Source organism: Cyrtonyx montezumae, unplaced genomic scaffold, assembly GCF_038088225.1.
Source record: "Cyrtonyx montezumae isolate F1298 unplaced genomic scaffold, pur_monq_1.0 scaffold_6, whole genome shotgun sequence".
Classification (NCBI taxonomy): Eukaryota; Metazoa; Chordata; class Aves; order Galliformes; family Odontophoridae; genus Cyrtonyx; species Cyrtonyx montezumae.
The window spans coordinates 5,104,945-5,124,834 of NW_027072067.1; the positions used below are offsets into that span (position 1 = coordinate 5,104,945).

A 19,890-nucleotide genomic window follows, 5' to 3' on the forward strand; every position below is an offset into this window, starting at 1 on the left:
GCTGCCTTGTCTGTGGTTTTTATACTGCTTTCAGAATACCTAAGAAGCACAGCCAAACTTGGTTTCATGGCTAACAATTCCCTCCTGCCCTGTGTCAGCTATGTCAGCACAGTGATTCCTGGTGCTTTCCTACTTCTCAGATTTGGTACTCTGTCTTAGAAGAGTTCTACCTTTTTTTAAGCTTGACCTGTTGCATTTCACTTGTGCTGGATAACCCTTTCTGAGGCAAGTCTTTATTTGACTCAGGGCACGCACCATCTCCCAGCTAAGGCTGCCAGAGAACAGTAACAGGAGCACTGGTAGGTACGTAGGCGGGGCGTCCCAGTGCTGCCCTCGTTACTCTTCATGTTTGTACTGCTCTTAATTGTGCTACTTCTATGTTTACTATTCTTGTTTTCAAGTTGTCTAAAGTTGTTTTTTTTTAATTTGATTTTAATGCTTTCAAAATGATGGGTGGTTTATAAACACAGAGTTTGTGACTGCATAACTGTAAACTCAAAGTTAGCTGGACTGTATTTCCCTGAAGTTGCTTGTTGGATTCACTCCTTTAAATACAGGACAAACCATGACAAGAGTGGTGCAGCTGTTACCCACTGCCCCAAACACAGTGAGTACTCTTTATTAACAAACTGAATGATTTTGTGAAGGACTGTTCTGCCACGTCCATCTCCGAGTGTGGGCTCCGTTATGTGACTCGGTGTGCAACAGGAGAGGACACAGTCCACTTTCATCCCTTAGCTGCTGCCGGTGAGATACCTTTCATACTCCGTTTACTTCTTAGAACAGTTGCTGCCAGAAGAAAACTCAGTTTGGAGGTACTGTGCTATTTACCATGTATCTCAGCTCGCCTTAACCTGAATTCATTTATCTTCTGCAGTACTTTCTCCTCAAATCACCCTGTACCTTGGAGCCTGAAAGGAAATCAATCTAAGTGTTTAATTCCAGCAGGAAGTGTTGAAAGTTGAGCTGTTCAGACTTTTTTTTTTTTGTCAAGTTGCCTTCAAACTGAATTCTGCTGGCTTGGACTCAGCCCGTTACCATGCTAAGTGCTGCGCTCCTCTTTTAGTTGGGGTGTCAGACACAGCATTTCTGCAGTGGTGAAATCTGGCACCGATAGGTGGTTGTCTAAGCCTAAACCTGTCTGAATAATTAAGTTTGATCAGTTTACCGTATTTAAAAATATCTATCCCATCTCTTAAAGCCATCCGCCACAATGAGTCATAAATGTTATTTATTAAAAAGAATAAAAATGCCCACAGTACCACAAAAATCCATGTAGCAATGTTTGATAGGTGTTGTGTCTCTGCTAAGCAGATGTGTCTTCACGTACTGCGAGCACCATTCTGAAAACAGTGAAACCTATTTTCATTCTGAAAAGCAATGTGACCCCCTAATCCTATCAAAAATTGCATAATAATTTATTTAATAAAAATAATAGTTCACAATTACAGCAGCAAAATGCTGTGCTTCTACATTTAAATAATTCAGTACAGTCTTAAGTACCTTTCAGAATGGTGAAATAAAGTTCTCTTCTTGAGCTTTAACAGGAATGAGACCAGACTCCAACTCCTTTTGCTTCTGCAGGAGGCCCTGGAATGAATGGAATATGAACGTGAGAGCTCTGCCTCCTTCAAGCAGCGTGAGCTAATAACGTGCCATTCTTACTTTAAGGCAATTTGTTAAGGTGCATTGCTTTTGAAGTGCACAGCTTCAAGCAGGACAACACAGTACATTCAGAATGGAGGGAACTTGGGTTTTCCTATCTCATACAAAAGCCATGCTGAAGCAGAAGCTCATCCAGATGATTTCAGGGATGCTTACACAGAACAGAAATGATGTTTGTATTATGGTATCATACTGCCCTGTGCACTGTCACCACGCTTGTGGTAATTCTGACACGTGCTTGTCTAAACCCAAAACTTTGACAGGTACTGGCTTACAGGGGGAACATCAATTACACCCTAAGGCAGCAGTTCTGTTACACCTAGAACAGGTGTCACAAGTATTAGGATGTGCTGCATATTTACATGCAAAAGCTAAAAGGTTCCTGCTTTGATAACGGCTCTCATAGAACCTAGAAAATGGAGAAAGCCTGTACTGAAAACTGTGATACATAACATATAATAGCTGTATACATTTCAAATAATCTTTTTATTGGTGATTAACAGGATCGTAGGTATAGACTAATCTGTTCCCTTGATCACTAACTACTTTAGATCTACCTGAACTTTGGAACTAAGGAATCATTAAAAATAATAATCATTTTTAATGCTAACAAGGTTGAGTTGCAAGGCTCTTCTGAAAGATAACGATCACAGGCTGAAGTTACAGCTCCATTTGGGCCTTACACAAGCCAGCAGTACAACAACTGGTGTTTCTAGAGGCAAAGAAGGGGAGACATCATGTAGAACTAGCTTAAACTTGCCTAGAAACCTGCTGGAATTCACTTTGCATTTCTTTTTCCCCTTGAGGCTGAAACACCCTTGCTATGGGTAACCCTCCAGCTATTCAGCAACCATGAATGGCTATCAAAGCCATTCCTCTGGTTTCAAGTTGTCTGGGGTTCTCCATTGTTGCACAGTTCATCTAAGGACCAAAAACTCCTTAGAGAGAGACTATGGAGAGTCCAAAGGTGGAAGCAATGCGGTTACTAAAGCAAAACTAATACAGAGAAATAAAGGCAGAGGTCAGGGCCCAATCATTGGTCTTTAAGCCATTTCCTTCCATCGTGTATGTTTAAGACTATGTACTAGTCTGCAATATTCACTCTGATCTCAGTCTGTATACACGTCCATTCAGTGACTTGCACTTACCTGCCGTAGTTCTGACAGTCCTTTGAGAATCGCTTGCTGTCTCTCTCTGATTTTAACTACATCAGGATTTAGAAGAGGATCCCTAGTGTGATCAGAGCTAAAAATCTGTCGCGGTGCTCGGTAAGAATCTAAAAGTAAACGTATACGTCAAATCAGTAAACAGTACTCCTATAAATTCCTTCTAATTTTGAAGTAGACTTTCACAACTTGTAGAAATCAAGTTTTGGTTGCTGTTAGATTGTTATCAAGTCAAATACTTGTTAGATTCCTAAAACCAAAAGCTGTATGCACTAATACCAGAGTACAATTATATTTCATTAAACAAACAAAAAACAGATAAGAGTTAAAAATGTTGTTTGTTTTTTTTAATGTATCTGAGTTTTGGTTTTTGTTTTTCATAGGAAGGCCACGTTTGGTTGCGGAGGCTTTCTGAACAGTGCTCTGCCTCATATGGGTTATTGGAGGATTCAGTAAAAGCAAAGAGCAAATGGAAGGGAGTGCAGCACTTTGAAGCAAAGCCAGCAACATCTCCTGCATGAATCAGATCACAGTACGTTTGTGTACCATTCAGCTGTCGATACTGTGGGTCGTGTGTTGAAGGTCTAGTCACTGGTGCCTCTGGGTCGAGGTAATACACTTCATTTGTTCGAACATACGGAATGAACTGTGCAGAGGGAGGTCTCCCAGCTTCTGTAACCGGAGCAGGGAAGCTCTTCTGCTGTGTATCTGCCTTGCTATTTTTCTCTCTTCTATTACTGTTATATACTTCCAATTTCCTGGTGCATGTCTGTTTTTGTTGTACTTGTTGTATTCTATTCTTAACTGCTGGAACAGGGGGCGAGTCAGATCTGTGAGAAGCAATTCCAGTTAATATAAATGCACTGATGAAAGACTGACAGATGCTGGAGAGAAAAAGTTCTGTGCGTCGTCCAGTACATGACTGGACAACTCATCAGAACATTAAAAATCAGGAAAGAAAAACTTACATACTTCAGAACACCGACATACCTTTCTTCATTCAAATGATTCTTACGGAGCTGTTCTTCCTAGGAGAAAAACAAACGAGTCAAAAGTACAGAACTCTACAATCTTATATTAAACACTTATTTTACAAAATGAGTTTGTTCTGTATGACCTGGGCTCAGGAGATGGACATCATCAAAGAGATTTGTAGTGCCTATGAGCTTAGTTAAACTAATTACAGAAGAACTTGTCTATGGCAGCTCTAGGAACAAGCAGAAATTCTGCGTGCACTTTTTCTCAGTAGGTCCGTAATGATAATTAAAAAAGAACAAATATACGTGTGGGAAGATTGAACTAGCAGTGAAACCTAAGCCACAACAATCTCTTGTTCTTCCAGCCATGCTGAACAAAACTGCTGTGTACTGCTCTGACACAAAGGGCAGGAGGAAAATTCTAAGAGCTTCAATTATATCCAAGCAGAACAAATCTCAAAAGTACTCATCGTTGTTCTTAGAGAAAAAACAGTTACCTTTCTGATTCTGTGTCCCTTATTCTTCAGTTCTTCACGAGGTGAAGGAGACCTGTCTGAACAACCCTTTTTTTGGCAGAGATTCCCAGGGGTATTTCTTTCTACCAACTGAAGCAGCTCCAGTTGTCGTCTTACTTTATTTTCTTCCCTTTGTTTTTGCAGAGGTTTGGGGTACCTTTCTGATGCTGGAACGTATCTTTTCTCAGGCTTCCTTATGTTCCAGTCAAGTCTTTTCCCAGGTTTTTCTGAAGGCTTAACTTGTCTTTCTTTTCTTGCACATTGTTCATACAGCTCGCTGTGGATGCCATTCTCTCCTCCTGAAGTTCTGTTTCTATCCATATAGTGCATTTCCTTATGGTATTTTTGGCTGTTAGAGGTTTCTTTATATTCCACAGAAATATCTGGTGATGCACAACATGAAGATCTTTCCTCAGCTGTAGCAACGTATGCTGAAGTAGTACAGTCATCTAAAAGAAAAGTACATTAGCTCCAAGATGAACTATTTATATGTTTGGATTTTGTCTGCATATCAACCTACGGGCATTGATTTCATTCCAACATTGGTTGGTAGCTTTATGTTTTTACTCTTATTGATGTAGATAATAAGATAGGACCAATAAAAACAAATTCAGTAAGGACAAGAAGGAGGATTAGAGAACAAAAATCAAGCCACTGCTCTGCAAAGGAGAAGTGTAAGTAAAATGAAATGACGTTATCTTAGAAACGCAGAATGCAGGTTCTGCCTTGGTACCCAGTGTTCAAGATCTAAACACAGCTACTACTGAGGTTTTTCTTAGCATGCTGATGGGTGATTGGGTCACAATCACAGTGCTACTGCTAACCTTCCTCATCCTTCTCTTTCAGTGGAAGTTATTTTGTTTAAGTTCTGACTTGCAAAGGTTGCCCTGAGACCAATGCCCCCTATTTTATCGTGTTGGCCCACAACATCAGAGGTGGATGTTGGTGGGATGGCAACAGCTTGAACCTTCCCACCAATCTTCTATTACTTCTGTTGCCACGTGACAGAGGGCTGCACAGGGGCAGTCTGACGAGATGGTGTCTGACATGGAAGTGTGCATGAAGCAAAGGAGTGAAAGTGAATTCCTCCACACAGAAAAAAATGGCACCCACTGACATTTATCAGCATTTGCATTTATGGAGACCAGAAGTGGATGTGAGCACAGTGAGGTGGGGAGAGGTCCATTTCAGCAGCAGCAACAGCAGGTGGCTTCTGCTGGTGCAGATGTTCATGAGCTCAGCATGCAGGCTTCTGTTCATGGTGGTGGGAATGCGTGGCTAATAGTGGTGACTGTGCTGAAAAAGTAGTGTTTGGTAGTTGAGAATTTGCTCCATCAGATGGTGTTACTGTGCTTTTTGTATCTGTTGTAGTTTCCATGGATTTAAATAGAAGGCATTACTTTTGGAGCAACCTATGTACTAAAAATCCAGGTTTTTTCCCTTTTTTTTTTTTTTTTTACTAAGTGGCATATACAAAACCATTAATTATTTTAAAATTTCCAGTAAAATTTCTACCTGAAATATAAAGACCAAAAATATTGTCTTGTTTAAAAAGAAAAAAAAAAGCTTTCACTTTCCAAGTGGGAAGAAGACCCGGTATGCGTAAGTAACAACAACTGTAAAAAGCTTTTCTGAATGTTTGAATACAAGCTTTCATTATCTAATTTCTAATGGATCTAGTTTTCTAATTCCAGGCTTATTGACAGTATTGATTTAAGGAGTCATTAAGAACCCATTCCAGCTCGATCTCAGAGCATGTGACAGAAGCCTGTGAATACTCATGCTGAAGAAACTACAGCATACGCTTCAGTTCCTTAATAAATTTAGTCCTGCGTGGCTCGTGGCCACGACTCTCAGCCAACACTGAGCTTCATTGCAGCTGACCTGAATCTGTAATGGGCAGGTAACAGCACAGACGTGTCACGGATGTAGGTGAATACAGTGGTATAAGACTGTATTCTCACATGCCTGAATCTGTCCAAGGATTAATTCCTAATTTCATTCCATTTTGAATGTCGATTCGGCGCTGCTGCGCAGTTACACTGCCAGTGTCCGGGTACTTCAGGGCAATTAAACTGAAGGGACTGCATACCTGTCTGTACAGCAGTGTCTTTCCGAGCAGGAGTCTGTTGATCAGTGTGAATGTCATCAGAAGGATTATGACTTTGATGTGAAACATCAGTATTACAATTTTCAAATTCACTGCCACCTAAAAAGAATCAAGAATTGTTTTTCATGTAGTAGTATCTATTGTTTAAACCACGCTACCGTGCTATCAGACTATTGTAGTGTAGAACTCAAAGCAAAAGATGGGGAACTGTGAGTCAGATCCTAAAACAGTGCCTGTTCCACTGACAATCAAGCCAATCGTTTACAGGTCTGAGTATTCCGCGTGCACTCCTGATAACAGCCTTGTATTTCTTCCTCTGTGTAACACAGCATTGGAAGATTACTAAGATACGGATTCACGGCATTAGAACATCAATGTTATTGGGAAAGGCTCTTTAAATAAGCTGAAATTAGCTTTGGTTTCTGAAGCAAAGGAGCAATTTCAGACCTATGACAAAAACAGGAGAAAAAAAGAACACTGTTTGCACACAGACACCAAAGGGATAGGCAAACTGAACAGCAAGATGTTGGTACTTGCCCCCACCAAGACTCCTTTGAAGTTTTGAAATGTCATGTCCCTTCTGAGCCAAATCTTGAATGCGCTGTTCTTGTTTTAATCTCTGTGCTAATTCTTGAGCTTTCTGCACTGTCTGATAGAGCTCATTTGTTTTCAGAATCACAAGTTCCTTAAAAAAAAAAGTGATAATTTATTTTGAGAATATGATTATTTAATCTCCATATAATCCCAAATATTAACATAAGTAGTGTCAAAGTATTTTCTTGTTTTGCACTAAGTATTTTAAACAAAAAAAAACAAACTACAGGCTGGCTGAGATGGGTGCAATACCTGATGCATAACTTCTTAATGATGAAGTCAGAAGCTCTGCCGTATGAATGAAGGTGTTGAATCCCAGCCTGAAAGGGCCAGCATCTAGATGATCCTCACACTAACCCGGACATTAATTCCTTTCTAGTAAATTAATCTTTTCTCAAATGCTGTCCAATTTCAGCCATCTATCATCACGTGGTTTAATTATGGTATTTTTTGTATTTAAATTTTGTATTAAAGTGCACGTCTCTCCTTTATTTCGAAGGATTGACTGCATTTCTGCCAATTCTTCTCCATTTGTTTTCCTGAAAAGGAGAAACTTGCCTTAAACTTGTATGGTGCTATATTAAGTGAGGAACCAGATCTTGATTTCAAATATCAACATTTCATGTAGTTTCCAAAATAAGGAGGCAGCATCATTTTGAAGGGAAATATTGCCTTCAATGAAATAGTACTACTGCAGACTACGAGCTGGAAGCTGGATTAGCAATCTGAAGCTCCGAAGGAGTTTCTTTCCATATATTAGAACAATTATGGGCATTTTAATAGACACGTGGCAAAATCCTTTTTGATATACACCATTAGTATACCAGAGTACTACTTCAACACAGATTACCTCACAGGGTAGGAAGCCACTACCTGCAATGTTTAACTTTACTACGTTCAGACAAGTCAGTAAAAAATGTCCATGTCTCCACACTAAATGAAACACAAAAACCCACCTCCTTTTGTTTCTGTTTAAGCATATCTTCTTCAAACTGTTTCTGCATCAGTTCTTTTTCTCGTGCCAGGCGCAGTTCTTCCTCTTGCTCTTCCAGTTTTCTCTTCTCTTCTTCCAGTTGTTTCTTCTTCCGCTTTTCTTCTACCTGAGCCATTATTGCTTTCTAATAGTATTGTAAGGAAGTAGAATTAAAAGGTATGAAATTAAAGGAATTAGAAGCTAGTTACTTGTATACTTCCACGTACATCTGTGATACTTTGACTTGGAAAGATAAAGAAAAAAAGAAGACAATTTACCAATATATTTGACAGCTGTCTAACAGATCACCCTGAGAACTAAAAAGTACTTCAAAATGCTTTTTTTCTTCCAGTTTCTCAACACATGGCCAGCTGCCTTCCCACTGCTTTTTAGAACCATCACCCAGCAAAGCAGTCTGAAGACAAAATGATCAGAGGTAAATGGAAGTCTCTTTTTACATTTTCACTTTAAGGTTCACAGAGTGTGTGTATGTATGGGTGTGTGTAGGTATGAGCCCTCCTAATGGCAGCAGAGGCTGAGAAGAACACACGCGATCCTTATTGGAGTTCTGAAGCTTATGCTGCATTTTTTTAGAGGCAAGAATTCAGTCACAGAAAAACAGACAACCAAAGTAAGTATTAAAAAAACAGAGGCTGAGAGGAATATTGTTAACACGTGTAGATGTAATCTGAAGCCTAAAAGTTGACTCCACTGCCTCGCTGTTACTAAATTATCGTGCTTTACTCATGTGCCAGCACCACCTTTTCTCCTTTCTTCCCATTCAAATAGTGCTAGACCTTAAAACAGAAACCTACCTGATGTTCTAACTGCTTCTGCCGCCGTCTGTCTCTCTCTTCAATCTCTGCAGGATCCAGGAGAGCTGTCATTGAACGAAGGAAACTACAAAGAAAGAAACATGTGTGTGTCTTTCTTACCGTTAAAAGGTAAATCCTAATGCCTTCTTTGATTAGAATTCTCAGTTTAGAAGTAAGATTGCCATACTGATGAAATTGCATGGTGTTAATTATTAAATTTATACAATTTGTTGGATTAAGGAAAAAAATAAAGTTGCTCGCAGTAAATTTTATTAATGAACAGTGGAAGCATATGCATATTTCAAAAGTGAAACAGCATGCTATTCTGGAAAAAGCAAAGGCCAAATGAGTAAGATCCAAAGATCAGATTTAAGGCATCTTATTCAAATACTGATTTAATTTCTAAGGAGGTACAGAAGTGAACTGGGTGTGAAGATGATTGTCCTTACAAGGTACTCACCTGGTTTTCTGACTGTGATCCAATGCACTGTTTTTAGCACCTTTTTCTGCATTTCCCACTTTTGAGGGTATGAAGTTGCCTAAAGCTGCAGGTGAAAAAGGGTGAACAAAAGCAGTCAGCTCCTTGGGGTCAGGTGACGGGCAAAGACTTTCAGGCTGCTTTTTGTGTATTCCATTTAAGGGGTGTTGTGCATTAGTATTAAGGTGGTTCTTTAAAGAATCAAAATGCATTGCCCATCTGTCATGCTCTTCAGCCTGAATAAATATGAAGCAACAAAAAACGGAAACGCGCTCAATTACATTTTCAACAAAGCACAGTCAACAAAGAGACAACACACACTCTGTACAACAGGAACAGCTCAAAATCTTTGTCATGGAGTTAACACACACAACAGTTAATTCCTCAGGTAGAAAACCAAAGCTTCTGTTGCTTAAAATGCAAATCAGAACAGAAGTCATTCTGCTCATTAACCCACTTGGTCAGTGATAACATACTTCTATTATATTTTCAGCAAAAACAGACAAACCAGGAAGTACAAAAAGCAACAAAAAAAAGTCAAGAGATTAAGTTAATGACATGAACGAGTTTTACACTGCCTATATTTACCTCCACCACTTCAGACCTGGACAGCACCAGAATTACCGTGCTTTGGGCAGAGATATTACTTTATACTTCTATTTTCAGCTGGACAAGCCTATTATAAAAGAAGCATTCTTCCAGAATGTTTTTCACTCACACCAGCCATTATTAACACAAGAACCCTATCCTAACAAGGTATCTGAAACTTCTGTAGAGGTGACATATTGGCTTTCTAAGTCTCCCTTCTGTATCACATGGCCTTATCTGTATGGCTCCATTTTGGCAGCTGGACATTTTACCTAAGGGACCTTTGTTTTTTGGTGTAGGTGCTGAGAACAGTTTTTCTTGAGTAAAATGTTTGTCTGAAAGGACTGTAGGGTGGCTACCTCAAGATTTCTCTTTGTCAGAATGCAAATTAACAGACTCTATTTGAAGCTTTCCAGGAGCACTTTCCTTAAACCAGAAAGAATCCCTTCTTTAAGAAAAGTTTTATACCTATTTTAAAAGAATCAATAACATAAGAAGAATCCAAATAAATCTTTATCTCATACCCTAAGTAAATTTTGCCTTCCCTTTAAACACGCTGATGTGTAACCAAGTTAAAATATCTGTGTTATGTAAGTCTGTGGTACAGGAAGGTTGAGATTGTAACACGAGATGCAAACAGGAAGATGAAGGAAAAAAGATTAAGTACGTGCGGTTTTCTTTCAATAGAGGCTGGAAGAGTGATTACTGTCAGGCTGATAACTGCAGCCCCATGCCACACCCACCACGTTAAAACCATGGCACCTAACGCAGGAACCTTTTACAGCTGTGTTACCTTCACAGTTATAAAGTTCCATTTGCAAAGGAAATCCCATTCCTTCAGCAGCTCAGGAACTGAGAGGATTCATGTAACTGGCCTTAGCAACAAGGTGGGTTTATTTGTTTGTTGGTTTTCAGAGGATGAGTAGAAAATTTCTCTTTTATTACTGTGAGCCACAGAATTGAAATGATGATTTCATGTGCAGGAATTGTGTGATTGCTGTATTAAATGCTTCAGCCAAGAGTAAAAACTGCAGTGTCCTGATAAAGAAGGCTGTAGATTACAAACAGTGGTAGGGAGGCAAGTTGTGGAACTGAGATTCTTGTTCATTAATAATACAGAACACAGCTAAGACATCTCATATGTGGTAACAGGTACAGCCCTGGCTTAAAGCTTCATACAGAGATTTGGAAATCAGGATTCTAGTGACAGTACGGTCTTGCTGTGTTTCTTCATTTCAAAAGACAGATGAAGAGCACGCAGGTCTGCGTAAGAATGTGGAATACTTCACTGGCTTTAAAAGCAGTAATAAGATAGAAATAGTAACAGAGAAAAGGAAGTATGTCACTTTTCCATAGAATGAACCTGCAGGGGTATGGGATGTATCACCAAAATCAGCCAACAGTGACAGTACTGAAAGTCACTTTGTTTAATTGAACTGCAAACAAATGATAAGGGCACGTTTCCTTGAGTGATGGTGTGAGAGATCTACGTTCAACAGCCCAGAAAAACCGAAGGTTAAAAAAGGTTGGGCTGTCTTCATCACTCCTTTTGGACACAGGATCTGAACACCTCTGTGATGTGTGGTGGTTGTCTCAACTCTTTCTTCTCATCTCCTTCAGCAGCCTACAGGAAATTCCTTTTTTACGAGGTGTCTGAGCAGTGTCTCTTTATGACCTTCCAAACCCCTGGTGCTTTCAAACCAGGGAGGGTGCAGAGGGTTATAGTAATGCCACTATCTTCATCTCCATGGCAAGTTCCTTAACGCACCAAACTAGGCTCACTGTCCTCTGCCAGGAAAATATTCTAACAGTTACTGCCTGAGTGTTCAGTGACACTGTCCTGTGAACTTGTGGAAAACTGGACATACTGCATTTCATTAAGTCTTTGTCACTAGCTCTGAAGTCTAAGACTTCAACTTCTATTTCTGAACAAAAATGGAAAGAGGAAGCTTTTCTTATTCCAAGAAGTCTCACTAAAGCACATATACCTTTGATAAATGCAGTTTTTCTTCTATTTTTCGTAGCTTAGCTTCTTCCTTCTGTTTGTCCAGCTCTTCGAGCCACTTTTTCTGTTGCTCGTGCTTTGAAGCACTAAAAGGTGGTTCCTGTGGCACAGCTTCCTGAAATAAAATAAATGCTAGTCTATTACTTATGGCTGAAATGCGGTACATTGTCTAGCCACATAATAAAGATGTGTCAGGAAACTGTGCCTACAGTTGCTGTGCAGAACTGGGCTGTTCTCTTGCACAATGAATGCAAGCTTGTAACTCTGAGTGTCTGACTGTTCCAGAAAAACGCTTCAACTGTTAGAAAGATGCTACATCACTGAATCTTATTCTAACTTGAACCATCAGCCTCCTGCTGCAAACAATGTGCAAAAATCCCTCTTCCTCCTTACAGCTGTGGACCACTGCTCAGTCTGTTTCAGGTACATTCAGCCCCACGATCATTAGATCAGTACTCTGACTCAAGTTAATTCTAGACGGTGTCTCCAGTCTTCTTGCTTATTAATGGAAATACATATAATGTAACAAACTGATAGTCTTGTGTCAGTGAGAGCTTTCAATGTTATCTGACAAAAAACATTCTATCAGTGTCTTTTCAAACCCAATTTCTTAAGCTTTCTTGTACCAAAACTTTTTTTTTCCTGTGGTTCTGTTTGTCCTATGTTCACACTTATTTATTTCTTTAACACACTGTTCTTCATGTCAGCCTTTAATTATACTCAATCTTCCAACTGTCTGTATTTTGATAGGCACTCATTCAGACACGATCCTCTACATAAAGCAAAAGGTCTACAGAATTATTCTGCTCCAAAAAAAGCTACTGAAGCTATTTATGTTATGAATAAATAAAGAAAAAAAACCACACAACTGCATGCAAGCTAAAATCTTACCTCTAAAACAAATGCTATACAACTGACAACTTGTATGCTGAAAACAGTGTCTGCAAAGAAAGCATCTACTTATTTAAGTCTTGATTTTTAGGTTTTATTTATTAAATAGCCTTTAATGTATACTAAACAATTAAGCCATTTTTCTAGAAGCTGCTGCTCATTAGAACTTCAGCCGAAGCCTGTCATTAGGCATGCCACATGCAGTAGTTTTTATATGTGTACACTGAAGCAAACTCCTACGGGGGCAGGGTGATGACTTTTTTCTAGGAATGCTCAATTATGCCACAAGGATGCCATTTATTTTTACTGTAATCACTGACAGTGGATAAAAACCACCTGTCTGATAGATAAACATTACTCTGAAGGGACTGCTGACATATCATTTTCAGAGTTACAGCTGACTAGCTGGAAGGCAAGTTAGAGTAAAAGTCAAAATGCTATGCTTAATATAATGGAAGCAGTTAGGTATATTAGAGAGCTATTGAGCAATGCAAGTAACTATACGTATATTACTATATAACTACTTGAGATTATTCCTTAAATCAAAACTGGAAAAGATTTATACCTCTTAGTAATCCATGTGGAAGGAAAGGAAGAGGTTGGTAGTGATACTTCATGTAACTCATAAAACTACAAACTGGAGCAAGAGTTAAGTTTGATATAGGGAGCTGCATCACATCGAGCCATCAAAGGGCTTAAAATAACCACTGAAATTTGATTCTGTTTCCAGTTAACACTGGATCTGTACAGAAAATAAAATCTTGTATCAATCAAGAGCTCAAGAGTTTTGCAACAGTGCTGTCAAACCTATGTGCTCTTCAGTGTCTATAGATTCTTACCTTATTGGGGTCAGCTGCTTCCATTTTCTCTGTATGCTTTTTATCACTGCCAGCTTTTGCCCCCAAATAAACCACATCTGCTTCCAAAGTTTCTTTCAGTTTCTTCTTCAGTGCTACCTGTTCATCTTCAGGAAAGGAGGTGAGGGGAAACAAGCAAAACTTTAGTAAGAATTCCTGACACAGACATGTAGATGCATTTATTAAGATAAATATGAAAAGTCTGCCCTCCCTACAGTTCAGATTGAGAAATGGACTATGAGATCTAGTAACCACTGCATGACCTAGCAGTTCAAACATCTCTTTGCTATTATGAGGATGGCCACTGAATCACTGTCCAGACATGTAGGGGTATATCAGTTATAAAAAGCTTAATTTGTCACAGTCTTTAAACAGTTAACACGTTAAACAGTTTTAATTTTCTACAGTGATTCCCTGTGCTTGGTGATGGGAGAGGGGTGCAAACTGTTTCAAAGTTAAACCTCAATCTGTATTCAGTAATGCCTGTAGACCACGTGATGCTTTTCCTTTAAAAGAAACAAACTAATTTGTTAATGATAATGGCCATCAAGGAGCAGAAGGATGTGACCAAATCAGTAGCCAACAGCTCCTACAATACAAAGCATTAAAAAAAAAAAGCAATGGGAATGTTGATCTGTTCTGAAGATTTACAGCAGATAACTTCCAAATCTGTAGTAAGTGCATTCATATAAATGAACTTACAAAAGCATACGTAACGCAAAGTTTCTTGGCATCTTTAGTGTAATAAACTCATAAGAAGAGAAACGGTGTGTGTATGGTGAGTACCTAATTCCTTCTTCCATTGGGTCCTTTTTGACTCTAGCAAGGCTTTCTCTCCTTCCCTTTCACCCAGGGTACTAAACATGTCAGCAGGTTTCCAGGACTCCTTTCTATAGATGAGGGAGTGGAAAAAAAGCACTTGAAAATCTGTTATGTTTAAAATCAACTTTTTGATTGTTATTTATATCAATCCTTACTGCGATTAAGAACTACAGTACATTACTGGAGGAAATTTCTGTGGACAATAATGCAGATTTACGTACATAACTTTCTCTCTTGGTTGTGGACATGATTCTTGTTTCCTGCTTGAATTAGAGTTGGGCTCATCTGGAACAGATGAAACTTCACAAGCTTTTTGGAGCAATGCTACAATGTTTTTCTCTGATGCCTCACCAGCACCTGTAGGAGAATACACATTACATGCTTATAGGTAAATATATACACATTTATACACGTATATACACACACGAGTGAATAAAACATACATGCCCTCTAAACATTTTTCAGTACTTACTACTTAAGGAACAGAAGAAACTTACAGACTCACCACTGTTCAGCAAAACTGTTTTCAGACTTGCTTGAATGGCTGAGGCATGCAAGTTGAAACTTCAAAGGGTGCTTTTAGAATGCTGGACTTACAGTAAACACTTGTACTTGGCAAAGAGCTCACACATTTGTCTCAACCTCAATGTGCTGTGTTTGTGGTGACAGAATTGACCTCTTCCATGGTCCAAAAATAAGGGTAATAGTACAGGAAGATACATAATAGTTGTCATGCTTGTCAGCATAAGAACTGCAGAACAAACGCTACTCAATGGTGGTGTTACAGTTAAGCAGAAAGATGTACGTACATCTTGGGGCCAGAAGAAAATCTCATGGCTGCTCTTGAGATATACAGCAATACCTGAACTCTTTGATCGAGCAGAAAAGCCTGCATTTCTGCAGTTGGTGGTTATTTCTACTGAATCAGGGAATGCTGATTGGAACTCCCTTGAGTTGGAAGGGGCCCTTTAAAAGTCATCTAGTCCAACTCCCCTGCAATGAACAGGTACGTCTACAGCTCAATCAGGCTGCTCCGATTTTGGCTTTGTTCTCAAAGCTAATGGTTCAGTGTCCTTCTATTATGTACTTTTTCCCCCAATTTCAGCATGAAACATGGGTAAGAGTTGCTCACTTTTTACTCTGCAAGGTACTAGAATATTATCAAGCCATTTCTAGTTCCTGTGGTTAAAATTAACAACTGTTTGGTTCCTAATAATTACAGGCAATTTTGTATCTGTCACAGCAAGCAGTATTTGTTTTGAGACCATTAGAGAGTAGTACCTCTGCTGCCTGCAAATACACTTAAATTATGAATCCAACTCAAAGTTAAGCCTCACGTTTTGCTTTGTTTCTGTGAAACTAACATCAGTTAACTGTATGAAAACCTCACTCTATCTTACCCATTTCCTTTTGCTCTTCATTGGGAGCCTCAGAGCTGTGCCTAGTTCCTCCTTTTACAATCATCAGAATCTCTTGAAGCTGTTCTTGTGTTAAACACACCAAACTTCTTAGGTCTTCAGCTGATACATGTGTATTTTGAGATTCGTGTTTCCTTTCTTTGACATTACGATTCTCAGAATCAGGTTTCCTGTTTGTGGTATCTCTTTGGAAAATCAAAGAGTGATCTTTAGTTGTGGCTTCACGTGATGAAGGTTTAATTACTGGCACTCTTTCACCTTTTGACACTGATAAGCTTGATCCACTCCTTGGTTTTGCTAAGTTTTCCTGATTGATACAAGCATTTTGAGATGACCTCTGAATATGCCCAGCATGCCTTATTCTCAAAGTCTGTTTAGGCACTCTGTCTTTATTACCCATCTGCTTAAAAAAAGAAAAAAACAACAAAAAAAAAACTTGGCATATATTACACTAAGGAAATAAACTCTCATAAGTAACAAACAAAAGCACGACTTAGGTAACAATAAGTGTCCCTTTTCTTCTTTGTTCCATCAACAGAAACTAACTCCATTAAACAAACAAAGCAGTAAAGTACCTTCGTGAGTACTAGAAATACCTTAAGGAAGAATACAACAACTAAATCTAAATGTTTAGAAATGACATGAAAATAGTTTTATATAGCATAACATTCAAAAGAATTCATAGACATTCTTTTTTTTCTTTGGTATTTCCAAAGCATAGCTCCAAGTGTGTTTCATCATACAACCATTATTATTTCAGTCTTGATTTTTTTCCATTCTGTAACTGTTAACTCTTTCCAGGGTCTTTGATGTACACTTGTAACTATCTCATAGGCACTGAGACCTTCAACCACCTTCTTTTTCTCTCCAGCTCTCCGTGTTCCAGTTAGCTCAGACAGGGTCATGCTGTATGACTACAGTGACAGTAAGACACATTCCAGATAAATTTTACCAGAATCCCTTTAAGATCTCTGAAAGTTCAGACTGTTTTGACTTATTAGGGAACTAAATAAAACCATTTTACAAAGGTAAAAGTTGTCACAGAATTTATAATCCAAGTTTTTGTAGAATTTTTTGCTGAACTTTTTGAAGTTAAGACTGGATTTTAGGAGGAGGTCCTTCACTAGAGAATTGTCAGGCAGTGGAAGAAGCTCCCCAGGGCAGTGATCACAGCCCCAAGCCTGCAGGAGTCCAGGAAGCATTTGGACAATGTTCTCTGACAAAGGGTTTCATTTTTAGGTAGGTAGCCCTTCGAGAAGCTAGGAGTGATTATTTTGGGTCCATTTCAACTGAGGATACTCTGATTCTTTTTTATAGCTATTATGAACCTGAGAAACACACTTTTTTTTCCCTCAAACATGACTGATTACAAATATTGAGACACTTCAAATGTGTTCTCAAAACTATCTGTTAACAGATGGAATGGTTATAATATATGCTCTAAACAAAATGTAGTTTTTTCACTTACCTTCACTGCAGGCTTTGATTTATCTTTTGGGAAGCAAACACAAGGATATTAGAACAGTACTTAATAGCAACTTCTTCCTGAAAAATAAATCTTAAGAAATTCAAAAGCTATTACAGTCATCAGACATCTTGTAAGGAAAGGGGGAAGTACCTTCCTGTTAATCTGCCCCATGTAATTATACTTTCTTTTTTTTCTTCCAGGATAAAAAAAAAAAGTCAAAAGTATGGTGGAAAACAAATAAAAACAACCTACCTAGATATAGTCCAACATCTATTTCCAGTTGTAAAGCACTGTGCTTTCTTTGCATTACCTATTAGACACCAGAAACACTAACTGTTCTGACTGCCTGCAAAACACCTTATTAATAATATTTTTGTAATTAGATGAAAGTGTTACGATTTGGGAGCAGGCAAGCTGTCATTCTGTAAAGGCAGGCATTAAATCCTGGCTCAAGAGACGAGGGCAGTGATGTCTCTTAGAATGGAATGTTCACTGGCCCTATTCATTGCAACAAACGATGCCAGCTACATCTGAATGTATAGAACTGAGGTGGGAAAGATCACTATGAGCTCATCAGAGCTGATGGAGGGCAACACTTTTTCCTGCTCCTGCTGGCTGCGCTATTGCTGATGTAAGCCAAGGTGCCATAGGCCTTTGTAGAACAATTAGGGGAAGTGGTTCTGTGCTTGTAGATAAATACGACTCATAAATAAAAAGCTAGTTTATTAAAGCTTAATTATGAACGTGTCTGAGATGGTCTTTTCTAGTGTGGCAGTCATGGATCTGGGCTATGCAAACTGCTTGTTGAAAGCGATAAACCTCAGCTGCCAACTACTGAAGCTACTGTAAACATCTAAGTGTGAAGTTATACAGTTCTGCGTAAACCAAGCAGGGAGTTTGTTGGGCTGCTTTCTCCTGGCAATAAGGTGCCACTAATTCTCACGTTACATCAGTTAGAGCTTTAGAGCAATCAAAAATAAATAAATAAATAAATAAATACCAGAAGCGGCTAAAATCAGCCTCGGCTTCCCATCCAGCACTTCAGTTTCAAGCTTCAGCCCATCTCTGCGAAAAAGGAGAGAGAAAGAAACGGGAACCGTTAGGAGAAGCGGCAGCGGTGAGAGCTTTACGTTAATAAATGCAATCGCGCTTCGTGGCCAACGCCGCTGGCACGGCTGCGGCGCCGCCTCACCGCCCTCCCCCGCACAGAAAGCCGCTCCCAGCCGCGGGGTCCCTCCGCTTTTACCCGAGGTTCATGGCCCCACCGGAGCCGGCGCGGCGCGTCCGGCGGTTGCCGATCCCGCACAAGGAGCCGTGAGGCGATAGGCTTCCGCAGGGCCCCGCTTCGCCAACGGGACGCGCGCACACTGCGGGGCCGGGCCGAGCGGCGCCTTGTGGGGGATGGAGTCTGCGGCGGCGCGGATGGGAGGGAGGGGGAGAGGCACTCGTGTGCGCTGTGGAGGAGTAGCCGTCTCTGTGCTGTTCTGCTTTGTTTTATTACTTCTCCTTTCTTTTCTTCCTACCTTCCAGCCAATGCAACCAGCATCCGTATTCCTAACCTTTCCTGATTTTTCTTTTTTTTGGCGGGGGGCGAAAGAGCTGCCGCCTGACGTCTGGTTCAGGCAGCAGGTGGCAATGTAGTTTCAAACATACCTGCAGACGTTGATCTGCCGTACGGAATACCATCTTACCGAGGGCTCGAAAACGCTTTTATGTTTTTGTTCCTGAAACAATAAATTTCGATCTGTTGGGATTTTAAAGAATATTTTCTAATTAAAATATTAGGCAAGCGTGAAAACGATTTATTTCTAAAAGCTTGAAGTTCACAACCCTGTACGTGGTTACCGAATGCTTCTATTTGAAGCTGTAACTGCTAGAATTACATAGCTACCTATCTGCTCTAGAACCAGCTCTAAAAGCCCCTTGGTGGTAGCATTATGGAGGAGGGGAATGCTCTGAAAGTAATACATATCTCCTCTAAGTTCTGTACGTAACGCTGGCTGTGAACGACTGCACGTAAACTATGACAAGGAATTCATGCAGTACAGTGGATTGCGGGAAGGCCGTAACACAGAACTGTGAGTACTGCTGCATAGCTTCAGTTCTGGTAGAAAGCAGTAAACATGATCAACTTTTCTTTAGGTCATATCAGTTTTACAGTAAACACAAAGTCAAGAGTTGACAACGTGCTGAACTGCAGCAAAACTCGAGTTTGATAAAAGTGTGTGTTTATTTTTGTTGTAATTAACGAAGAAGCAGAGAAGCTGGAGCAAAGTCACCTTCTAACTCTGCCTGAGTTCCTCTCAGCTTCCTAATTACTCTGATGGCATGCTAAATAATTCCTAGTTTTCAGAACTCTCGCCTTTGTGGATGGGTTCATCTGCATTACTTTTATTCGTTGAGATTATTTTTACTCTTTCTGATACACATGGAGAAATCAAAACTCTTTCAAACCACATATACGTATGTATATTCCACAAAACATATGTCTAAGGACTGCAGAGGCTTGAGCCTGCAAAGAATAAGGCTTGGTTAGCCTAAATGAAGA

General features: G+C 39.6%; 1 protein-coding gene across 1 annotated transcript; it reads right to left on the minus strand.

The window, feature by feature from the left end:
- Positions 1 to 1,398: 1,398 nt before the first annotated feature.
- CCDC66 (coiled-coil domain containing 66) lies at positions 1,399 to 18,633 on the minus strand. The gene is made up of 18 exons (XM_065749828.1): positions 18,589 to 18,633; positions 18,343 to 18,407; positions 17,343 to 17,365; positions 15,857 to 16,274; positions 14,678 to 14,813; positions 14,421 to 14,524; positions 13,617 to 13,741; positions 11,870 to 12,001; positions 9,276 to 9,529; positions 8,816 to 8,900; positions 7,984 to 8,145; positions 6,971 to 7,118; positions 6,416 to 6,532; positions 4,306 to 4,772; positions 3,822 to 3,859; positions 3,378 to 3,661; positions 2,814 to 2,941; positions 1,399 to 1,590 (listed from the first exon to the last, which is right to left on the minus strand). The coding sequence occupies exons 1-18, from the start codon at positions 18,597 to 18,599 to the stop codon at positions 1,507 to 1,509; spliced, it is 2,781 nt and encodes a 926-aa protein (XP_065605900.1). The 5' UTR covers positions 18,600 to 18,633; the 3' UTR covers positions 1,399 to 1,506.
- Positions 18,634 to 19,890: the final 1,257 nt, after the last annotated feature.